Source organism: Protomyctophum bolini, assembly GCF_963924005.1.
Source record: "Protomyctophum bolini genome assembly, chromosome: 2".
In the NCBI taxonomy this organism is placed as follows: Eukaryota; Metazoa; Chordata; class Actinopteri; order Myctophiformes; family Myctophidae; genus Protomyctophum; species Protomyctophum bolini.
The window spans coordinates 27,699,068-27,709,974 of NC_137863.1; the positions used below are offsets into that span (position 1 = coordinate 27,699,068).

General features: G+C 40.6%; 2 protein-coding genes across 3 annotated transcripts; both read left to right on the forward strand.

The window, feature by feature from the left end:
* Window positions 1–480: 480 nt before the first annotated feature.
* On the forward strand, window positions 481–6,042 carry srsf3b (serine and arginine rich splicing factor 3b). Its single transcript, XM_080775443.1, has 7 exons — window positions 481–578; window positions 918–1,008; window positions 1,231–1,441; window positions 1,547–1,687; window positions 3,773–3,811; window positions 4,465–4,551; window positions 5,355–6,042. The coding sequence occupies exons 2-7, from the start codon at window positions 993–995 to the stop codon at window positions 5,380–5,382; spliced, it is 522 nt and encodes a 173-aa protein (XP_080631569.1). The 5' UTR covers window positions 481–578; window positions 918–992; the 3' UTR covers window positions 5,383–6,042.
* A 1,054-nt stretch (window positions 6,043–7,096) lies between these two features.
* cdkn1a (cyclin dependent kinase inhibitor 1A) lies at window positions 7,097–10,269 on the forward strand. 2 transcript variants are annotated; one of them, XM_080774642.1, is made up of 3 exons: window positions 7,097–7,358; window positions 9,276–9,714; window positions 9,839–10,269. In XM_080774642.1, the coding sequence occupies exons 1-3, from the start codon at window positions 7,284–7,286 to the stop codon at window positions 9,898–9,900; spliced, it is 576 nt and encodes a 191-aa protein (XP_080630768.1). In that variant the 5' UTR covers window positions 7,097–7,283; the 3' UTR covers window positions 9,901–10,269. The 2 variants fall into 2 exon arrangements, with proteins under 2 accessions (XP_080630768.1, XP_080630769.1); XM_080774643.1 differs by lacking the exon at window positions 7,097–7,358 and adding an exon at window positions 9,014–9,054.
* Window positions 10,270–10,907: the final 638 nt, after the last annotated feature.

Genomic DNA, 10,907 nt, shown 5'->3' on the forward strand with positions numbered 1-10,907 from the left:
CTTAATTTTCAGAAAAATATTTTCCTGAAAAATGAAACAGTGCTTTTATTTGTGCCTTCTTTTTTGGGACTTGTTTTCATAGACCTGGTTGCTTATTTATCTCACAGCATCTGGCAAGTGGCAACAACACTGCTCCTAAACTCATGTTTTGTGTGTGTAGGTCGGGTAATTTTCGTCGCGCCAGCCGCCACTCCGTCTGCTGTCGTGAGTATTTAGGACGAAGTGTATGCGCTCGTTTATCGTTATGGTCGTCCCGGTTTTGGATGTCCTTGTCAGTGTTTCGTCTGGAAAAGCATTAAATATCCACCAATGTTCATGGGGTTCATCTCAAATAATTAGCGTTGCTGTAATAAAGTCAATAAAAATGTACAAACATTTCTGCCCCAAAGTTTAAACGTAGCCCTTATTTTTGATCCGCCCTCCCAGAATCACCAAGCACGTGACAATTCACCCACTGAATTAAAACGAACCACCCAGGCTCCATCATTCGTGACGCCATTTTTCAGATCGACCGACGAGAAAGGAAGGAACACATTTCCACAGCTTCTGCATAATTCGGAGTGAACTGCAACAAATCGGTAATCTACGCAATCTCTCACGTGCATCTATGTTTTAACGTAACGTGTGTTTTTGCAATGTTTGTGTGTAGTTCAGCACGCATCAGGTTTTAAAGGGGGGAAGTATCGCTTAGGAACAGGCGACAGCCATTTTAGCTACTACTCTAGCGGGTTAGCTCTGGGAAGTGGCTACGTTAACCCGCTAGCTAAAACTCAAAATAGACCACCAGCTGTCGCCAATGGCAACTGTTTTGATTGAATGTATAACATGCAATAGTTGCTCTTCCTTGTTTTTGCAAAACCATGCAAATTGGGGAGGAAACAAATCTGTAATTTGTCTTTTTTTTGTTTTCACCAAAGATCGATCTCGAAAGCAGGGCGGCGGGTCTGCAGCCATTACCGAGGACTGAACAGATATATTTAACTGTACTTGTGATGCCAACCAATACAGGTACAGGTACAAATATTTCTAATCCTGATTTATAATGTCATAATAGGCCTATTTATTTTTTATTGGGGCTTCGAAATGGAGTGTTAACATAAACCCTCCCACAGCAGCTCCATTCCTGATATGGATGTGAAAATTAAGTGAAATACCTACTAAATGGTTATGATGTCAGTTTTATGGACGTCATCCTGGTCCTAATAAGCGTGTTTGTTTTGTCATCTCTAGACTCCGCGATGCACAGAGACTGCCCCCTTGACTGCAAAGTCTATGTTGGGAACCTGGGGAATAATGGAAACAAGACCGATTTGGAGAGATCCTTCGGTTACTATGGACCACTCCGGAGCGTTTGGGTTGCCAGGAATCCACCAGGTTTTGCTTTTGTAGAATTTGAAGACCCCAGAGATGCCACAGATGCAGTGAGAGAGCTTGACGGAAGGTAGGCAGCAATATTGCAATGTCAGGAAAACAGGTAAAACAGGAAATGTCTTTCTAGCTGACTGTGTCCTTTGTTGATAATTTTGTCTTCAATCTTGATTCCTAGGACGCTGTGTGGATGCCGTGTTCGAGTGGAGCTGTCCAATGGTGAAAAGCGCAGTCGTAACCGTGGTCCTCCACCATCATGGGGCAGACGTCCTCGAGATGATGACAGGAGCAGGCGCCGTAGTCCACCACCAAGACGCAGGTAACAATCGGTTTTGTATGACAAAGTTGCCCAATATAATTCACTAATCTTTCTGCTCCAATTCTAGTTGCCCTACCCTTAGTTCTCATTCCTCGTTATGCCCTGCAGTGTATCTTGTGGTATTGCACATGTTTGCAGTCAAGACCTGCCTAGTGCTTGCCTTTTCCTTCTTCTTTTTTTACTATGGTAGTATACATTTGTGAGTTGTGATGCCTATGGCATGCAGTTTTCATCTTCATTACCATTTCTGGTCATTATAAATACCAGGCAACACTCATTTGTGATTACAGTAACATTTGCTATAATAATATTTAATATTTCAACTTAAGTATTTATATCTTAAATTAGATTTCAATCTGTCTCGCAAGACCTTATATTGTTGCTTCAAGCACCAGTGAAGTGTACTCTTTCCTGTGCACTCAGTTTTGAGGCTTTAGAAACTCTGAAAACTTGACATGTAAAAATAAATAAAACAGGACTGAGATGTTCCTGTTTCAAATCAGTACCATTTTGCATAAATGTGGGGGAAATTAAAGTGCCAGTTGTGATGATTTTATATTTTTCCTTTTTTTTAATTAATTTGAGGTTGCATTTTATTTACCATCTATATTAATAAGAATGAAACCCGTTGCAGAGTCACCACCATGCCTCTTCTCACCACCCTCTGAGTCAATCAACTAGTCCTCTTTCAGCATCATGTGACCGCTGACCAGCGTGCCCCAATCAGCTTGGCTGATGTCGTGTCACATGACCCCAGGCATGGCCGGTCGTCAGGTTGCACCAGCCCTTTGGTTCCTGAGCATGCCGTTCTCAACCTCCTCCTCCTCCTCCTCAACCTTAACCCAAACGGCAGCGGCCCTCCTCACATACCCGACCAATCAGCGTTTTACGTTCCAAAATGTCTACACTACAACCTACCAGCAGCAGCCTTCAGCTAACCAATAAAAGCAGGAAAAAAGCCTCAGCCAGCCCCCATCCGCAGCCAGCCCCCATCCGCCAGCCAACTAATCACCTTGCAGCATCTGGCCAGTCCTATTCAGCCAATTCTGCCTACCCGGCCGACAGTCTGCCTCCCTTTCGTCATATCTAGCTTGTTGAAAACCAAAATACTAGTAAGTTTTTCCTGCTTCATACAGTACACTGCTGATTACAGTTTTGAAAGTGAAGAGACACCTGGTTTAAAAATATATATATCCATTTTAGTTTGAATTGTAATGGGCAGAGTTTCTCCTCACTCATTACTGTAATAAATTGTTTCAAAGGGGAATGGCTCGAAATTCCATATCTAGAACCATCACATTGCCAGAGATGTGGATGATAGATAATCTTGTTGGTGTGTCTTGGGGCTCAGAGCAGATTTATGAAATCACTGAGTCAAAACTCCTCCTCAACCTCAACATGAAAATCAAAAGTCCGATTCTTGTGCGCTTTGCGGTGATAGCCTGTTCTGAAGTTTTATGTAGTCTCAAATCCCTATATTTTCATTGGTTTTGTTGCAATCCTCCATTTACACTTGTCATTCAAGTATAATGGACCAGGTACATAAAGTGGTGTTTGTGATCATTTATTTTTCTCAAGCCATCGCACAGTGCGATGTGACAACCCTCCCAACTGTAGAGTGAGATCACTAATTCAAACGTGGAGGTTCTCATCACCTCAAACATAATAGGCTCATGTGCATTTTATTTTGGAGTAGGCCCAGTCTGCAGATGTCCAATAATTATTCACAACACATTCTCAATAAAAGTCCTATTTCATGTTAGTCGATTGGACAGAGCGGTCAATGTGTTGGGTGCACATAGTGCTATGAGATAGGCCAGGAGGCCCAAATGATGCCCATCTAAGCAGCCACTATCTTTATGCACCTGATCCGTTTCTTATGAGTTGTCTGTATTACCAAATGATGTTAGTTGACTCTGTTCTCTTGAGAAATATCTCAAGACTTCTATTCCTGCTTCTTCAGTTGCAGAGCTAGAAAGCTGTTAGTGGGGGGAGGGAGCAGAGACAAGTGTGGCGTACAGTAAGGGTCATCGTTGAACATTACAACCTCCTTTGTGTTTAACATTCTTGTCCTCCCCCTCTCAGATCCCCACGCAGGAGGAGCTTCAGCCGCAGTCGAAGCAGGTATGTTGGCTGTCAACATACACATTTTAGTCACTTGAAATGTTTTAGTGTTAGTCTAGTTTTAGTTGCCTAAATATAAGATTTTAGTCGACTAAATCTATAGTTGATTTGAAAATAGCCCATAGTTGTGATCTTGTAGATCGGCTATTTGCAGAGCACAAAACCAGAGCGCAACCAAACATAAACTGGATCTCTTTTCCACTAGCCCCCCCCCCCCCCCCCCCCAACATTCTAGTCTAGTTTTTATTTGTTGACGAATAAAATCATAGCTTGGTTTTTATTTAGTTTCAATTTAGTCTGTCAGTAAAAGATAGTCGGACATTCTTCGTCCTAGTTTTAGTCGACGAGATCAACACTCACACTGTACCTCAGAGTGCTAAGCATACTTTGTAGTTCCCAGCATTATATTTGCGATTGAAAACTACTTGAACAGCTCCGTCTTGCACAAGGGAATTACTTGGCTACATTATAACAGTGTGTTTTGTCTGTGGTAGTGTGCATAATTTCTCAACAAAATTGCATCATTTGAATGGAACACTGCATCAAAGGATCTGCACAAAATTGGCTCTTCAGAATAATCCTTTGTTTTGGTCTTTGTCATTAAAATAAACCACAATTACCGGTCTAACACGTCCCCTGTTGGTGTGTTGCAGGTCGCTCTCCAGAGACAGGAGGAGGGAGAGGTCCCTCTCCCGGGATAGGAATCACAAACCTTCAAGATCTTTCTCTCGATCAAGGAGGTATTGCTGACTTTTTTGTTTATTGTTAGTAAACAAAAATCGCTATAAATGATGGGCACATTTTATGAATGGATAAAATAGGCCCGGGCCCTCAAGGTGTTAAGGTGTATCCATTGAAGATTTTTTTTTTCTCAGATTTGAATTGGCTTGCTCATTTCTCTCCCACTATTTATTGCACATATTGCGCAGAGTTCTCCTTTAGTTGGAATTTATGTATTGAGTGTTTTTTGATTGGGGCTACATGTGGAAACTGCAGATAAACTGATTCAGTGTTGATCCAAATTAAGTCAAATACTTGACACTGCCACACTGACATGTCATGGCCACAGTTAACGGTCAAAAGTTGGTTTATAATTTATTCATATCATCATGCTATCTGGTAAAGGGGGGTACATGGCTTCAGGAATCGGGTGAAGCTATAAAAGTGAGAACCACTGCTTTAGGCGAAGCAGTACTTAGTGTTGTGAATAAATCAGTGGTTCCCAAACTTTTCAGATAGAGACCAAAAGACAGATTAGACGTTTGCCCTGGACCCAGACTAGTGAAATTAACTGATCTACAAGCCACCAACGTGGCTTCAGAATTCTCATTTATGGAATTTAAGGACTTTTGAAATGTATATTTAATGTAGGAAAAAAATATATATATTTTTTTTCTCGTCGAGATCCAGTCTGTGACCCTCAAATGGGTCCCACAGTTTGGCTAACAAATGACTAACTACCTCAATGAGCACTGCGGTGCCTTGTCGGAAATTACAATAAATCACGTTTTACATCACTAATCTTGTCATTATTTTTTCACAGCCGCTCCAGGTCCAATGAGAGAAAGTAAGAGGATCCATGGCTGTCAAGTATGAAGGGTGAAGCCAAAAGCTGAATGAACGGTTGTAACTTGTAATGCATCATGCCGTTTCATGTTAATGAAATGAGGCCGTTTGGTCTCGTTTTTGTTAGGGTTCTTTTTTATTTCTTTCCCTTTTTTTTAAACAGTCAGTTATTTTAGCTGTTTAGGAATTTTGTTTGCTTATGTAATGCTATGTACCTTTATTCCTCTTAATTTGTAAATACAGTAAGTGGGTGTATGCCGCCGTTATGGTTGACTGAAATCTGTACAAAGTTTGTGCTGAAAAATTGTTGTACCATGCAGCATTCCATTTCACTTATTTTTTTTGTTGTTTTCCAGTGAATGTACCGTGTACTTTGGCATAGTGTAATAGTTCTCCATTGTCAATAATAAATACCAGCTGGATATTCATGTCAGGAAGGATGGAAGATTATATTCCATCTATAACTGTTTTTTTTTCTCTTTTCTTTTTTTTCATGCTCCTTGGTAAAGGTTATTCAATTGGAATAAAGGCATCCAGATTGAAGTTATTCTAACTTTGTATTAATCGGATCTATGTAATGACAACAAGTGTCTCCATTTTTGGGATTCCACTGGTTTTCTTTGGTATTTGTATTTGGACTTTCAATTAAAATATTGGTTATAGAATTTCCAGCACTTGTTAATTTATTTTATCCCATAGAAAAACATGCAGCCTAAGATTTTGTTTCTCCACAAGATGGCACTGTTTCCATGTCTTCAGGTTACTAGTCTTGAGTCCAAGGGTTTGTCACTTGTCAGCAGTGTTGCAAGTCCATTTATTTGCTGAGACTTGCTTGTTTTTGTAGCTGCTGGAGTTGATTATTCTCTCACTAGCTGGCAACATTGGTTTGTTAGAAGCAGTGAAATGTGCCACGTTCCGCAAGACTTAATGGATAGGCAATTGCTGCCCCCCCCCCTCTCTGCCACTCGGGTGGAAGAGCGCATCACTGCATGCCTAGATTGCTGCATGCCTGGCTGACATCTCACAGTGGATGTCTTCCAACCACCAAGCTGAACCCAGACAGACAAGACTGAGCTTATCTTCCCAGCTAAATCCTGCCCTATGCGGGAGCTAACTATTACCGTAGACAACGCCCTGGTAATGTCTGTCCCAACACCAAGGTTCCTGGCTGTTGTCCTGGACAGTCAGCTCGTTCAAAACGCACATCACAGCTGTCACTCGATCCTGTAGGTTCACACTCTACTACAACATACAACGAATTAGACCGTTCCTCACTCAGGAGTCAGCCCAGCTCCTAATCCAGACATTGTCATTGTCAAAACTTGACTATTGTAACTCGCTCCTTACTGGCCTACCGGCATCTGCACCAACTGATCCAAAATGCTGCAGCTCGCTTGGTCTATTGTTCCACTTTTTGCTATGCCCTTTGAATTTAGAGAGAGAGAGCTCTCACTATAGTGACTCCTCTTGCTAGTCAGACCGTACCTACACAACATGGCCCATTGGCCCAGAACTGGAATTTCCTCTGTGGTGGAGGGAGGGGGTGGGGTCGTGGGGTCGGGTCGTGGGTGTTCTGGGATCTGGGTCAACCCCATCTAGGCCAACCGGCCCTGAACCCTATATATTATATAATAACGGGACCACGGTAACCCGCCAAGTAGGCTAGTAAGGCTACAATGAAGTCTCCGCCTTCTTTTCTTTCACGCCCACTCGAAGTTCATAAAAGTCCAACTCCAGGATTCTTTCGCGATAAATTGAGAACACTTGGAGAAATCATCAGGCAAAGTATCACACTTGTGTTCGATTGACTTGGAAATTGTTATATATTTTTTTTACTTTGTTAGCTTTTTGGCTTTTTATTTATCTATCCTACAACAACGTTTTAAAAAAAGTTATCTACAGAGCCATGAGGCAGTCAGTCACTCAGGAGAACACAGGAGTGTTTTTAATTCACAGGACTCAACTTCAATTGGACCGCTGTGTAAGTAAAAAAACAATATGAACAAACGATTTTAAAGGCATTTTCCCACCGTTTTGAATTGCCTTATTGTAGCGGCAATGTAGCCTATATGTCTGTGTATAGTTTACATTTATAAAATTATACACTACTATAGTAGCCTGCCTACTATTAAACAACAGGGTAGCCAGGTGTATGACTTATAGACTGAGATAAAGGGCGTGTTCGGAAATAGCGCACTGAGCGCACTGTGCAATGCAAACTAATAGGCGAGTGTGCTCCGGTGCGGTATTTCCGAAGCGCCCAAAATTACAGCTCTCAGTGTGGTTTTGACTAATAATAACAATAACAATAATAAATTTTATTTACAAACTAGCTATAGGCTATATAATATTTTACAGTTTTACAAATCACAAAGTGCTACAGGGCTTAAAAAACAAAAGGCACAAAAAAGTTAGTAGGCTTCTTGGCTACTGAGTTTATGAGGTGTAAAAGTAGACATTTTTCAATTTGTTTCTCAGTCATTTATCACCCAAAAACTTAGCCCTGGTCCAGTGCTTACAGCGAGACTGAAGCCTGTAAGCACTGGACCAGAGTACCAAAAACTATGACAATGCTTGATGAATTCTGGTCAGGTTTTTGTGTTTTTGTACCAGTCAAGGAGGTGAGGTGTGTAATAATAGGTGTAATAGCTAATAGTAATATATGGCAGACCTGAGACCTGCAGTGACAGGCTGACAGACTAGACCGTTTACCATTAGGCTAGATTACACAATGTGTTGTAGTAAATGGGAGTGGTCTTGACTCATTCAAATGTGGTGTCTCCCGCCATATGCTTGAATTTCGCCTGCTTCTATGACGTAGACAGACTCTGACAGGACTTCATTAAAAATAATGTGATCATAAATGGCATTGATAACGTGATATTAAAGTTCTTTCAAAATTGCCTTTTTTTTCTTGTCACCAAATACTAAAGTCACCAAATACTAAATAATGAACGACTTCAGTACCTTGCTTTTAAAGTCTAGAATTTGGAATATTCACTGTTTAACAATAAAATACGCTAATCCTCTAAACTAAACATTATAAATGTAAAAACTCGCTTGTCACTTTGACTAGAACATTTGTTTTAATTGTCCACAAACTTTGCATTGTCTATACTCTCAGACTAGGCCTACTATAGCCGCCCTATACAATGAATAAATGTAAAACATGTAAAATACCTTAGTCATCATGGGTTTGAAATTAGTATATTCATTCCTCAAGGGATAGAGGTGGAAATAGTTTTGAAAGGAACTTATTTAGATCATATCTTAGTTTTTTCTTCTACTAAGAATGAGACAAATAGGTAAAAATTCATATGTATTTAAAAATATATACTTTTTGTTATTCCATTATTTGGCTGACAAATTAGACACTTTTTTAAATTCCTTTCAGTTTCAGTTGGCTTGTAATCCGCTTTAGAATTAAACTAATTTAGGATTAATTAAAATAGTTTGACACTGTCTCCTAGTGGTCATAATTATGTGCAAACATCCTGTAGTGTCCAGGAGATCAGGACTTGTCTATACTTGTCCTGTTAGGCTATAGAGATTATGTCCGGACATGTAGGCCTACCAGTGAATGGGCGTGCCCAGCGCAGGCTTTCACTATGCTGTCTAATTTTGTCAGACCAGTGTGAGATATACTAGTATTGAGGAAAGGTTAGACTTGGACAATGGTAATTAAGCTTGACTTTGTTTTGTATTTTGACAACTTAACTCGGAAATTTTCATTTCAAAATGATATGACTGTCCCGTGTCCCTTTACTTTGCAAATTCTTGTGTTTGTGATTATGTTCAACAAAATGTTATATATGTCCATCTTTACTGTACTCTGTTAGGAACATCTGTTTGACTCTGCCAACTAAGCCGTGTACTTGGATCTCCTTTTGTCTCATAGTGTAAGACGATGGCTTCTCACAAGCAAATCCTATGGTCACTGGGGAACAACGGCCCTACCAAAAAGAACCTGTTTGGCCCAGTGGATCGAGAGCAACTCCAACTGGATTACCAGGAGGCCTTGCGCAAAGACCTAGAGGATGCCTCAAGGCGCTGGGGCTTTGACTTTTTCTCAGAGAAGCCCCTTGATGGGGGTGACTTCCAGTGGGAGGGCATTTCAGGCACTAAAGTGCCACTCCTCTACCGAGGAGCTTGTAGGCTCGACCAGGGAGATCTGAAAGGACAGATGGTTGTAGAAGTAGCAGTGAAATCTCCCTCACAAAGGCAGAAGGAGAATATCCCACATACGCCTAAAAAATGTGTCTTCAACCATCAGAATCTGAAGAAAACCACAGAGAAAGAGAATGGCAAGCTCAAGAGGAAGCAGGCCGATATTACAGGTTAGTGTTTAGATAACAGATAATAGATAGTGATGGAAATTGCAGGTAGATTTGCTTTGAGTTGAAGATTGTATATTTGCATTCTAGTGATAACCTCTGCCCTTCATGTTCTTTATCTCAACAGATTTCTATCAGGCCAAGAAAAGAGCGGTTTCGATGCCACTGGGACGCAAGTCAGGGCAGTAGGCTACTACTAGTTTTGTTACAATTGTTTTGATACTACAGTAAAATGCCTAGAGTCCAAGTGAACCAGATTTGTGTACAAGGTGTTGTGAACTCTTCAAAGCAATATTCAACCTTAAAAAAAAATATATATATATATACAAAGATTATCTATAGAGTTTAATGCAGCACTGTTTAATGCAGCACTTAAAGAACAACCGGATGAAAATGTATTTGTTTGAGCTATAAGCTGAATACTTTATTTTTCTATTGGAGGAGTGGTGCAATTGAACACAGAAGTGTCCTCGTATCTGCCTGAAAAACGAAATAGGATATTGTTGATATGTTTTATGGCAAAATATTGAAAATAAAATTATGTTATTTATTGTGAAATATGTCTTGTGGTTATTTAGTTGTGTTTAATTGCCAAGATACTTCAAATTCAATGAAATGTCACAAATGTCTACTGTCAAAATGGTGATTGCTAATCCGCTTTCTCTGCTTTACTTAATTTATATACAAAGATATTGTGCTATTGATTCAACATGAAAATAAACTAGTAAGGGGGTGTCGTGTACTACTATGCAACAGAGACAATAGTGATATTAAGGGAATTATAGTCATTACTCAGGAAATTCCAATGTTAATTTAACTGTTAACACACCGGATTTTGCTGTGTACTTCAAACAGGCCACATATTATTTTTTCTTTGTAGCTGAGGCATGTCACTTTCCACACTTACGCTCTGTAAGTATTCAAGGTTTATACTCAGAGGATAGGGGGCCACAATAGGCTGTGACACAACCCCCTCCCGCCCCCCTCCACCTCATCCCTCTCCTCCTCTCATCCCCCTCCCTTCTTCCCTGGCTTCAGCACAGAGGCACCTGCACGCGTGCGCTAAACTCCACTGCTCCCCCTCCCCTTCCCCTCCATCATCTGTCCCTCATCCATTATAGGGCAGGACGGATAGCATTGGGGTAGAAAGAGAGAGACAGAAAGGAGAGAGAGAGAGAGAGAGAGAGAGAGAGAAA

Bases quoted from the DNA above. Each gene is read 5' to 3' on its own strand.
- srsf3b (XM_080775443.1), top strand. The intron at 1,442-1,546 runs GTAGGCAGCAAT...CTTGATTCCTAG, and splicing joins GTGAGAGAGCTTGACGGAAG to GACGCTGTGTGGATGCCGTG. The intron at 1,688-3,772 runs GTAACAATCGGT...TCCCCCTCTCAG, and splicing joins AGTCCACCACCAAGACGCAG to ATCCCCACGCAGGAGGAGCT.
- cdkn1a (XM_080774642.1), top strand. From the start codon at position 7,284: ATGAGGCAGTCAGTCACTCAGGAGAACACAGGAGTGTTTTTAATTCAC. The intron at 7,359-9,275 runs GTAAGTAAAAAA...TTTGTCTCATAG, and splicing joins AACTTCAATTGGACCGCTGT to TGTAAGACGATGGCTTCTCA. The intron at 9,715-9,838 runs GTTAGTGTTTAG...TTATCTCAACAG, and splicing joins GAAGCAGGCCGATATTACAG to ATTTCTATCAGGCCAAGAAA.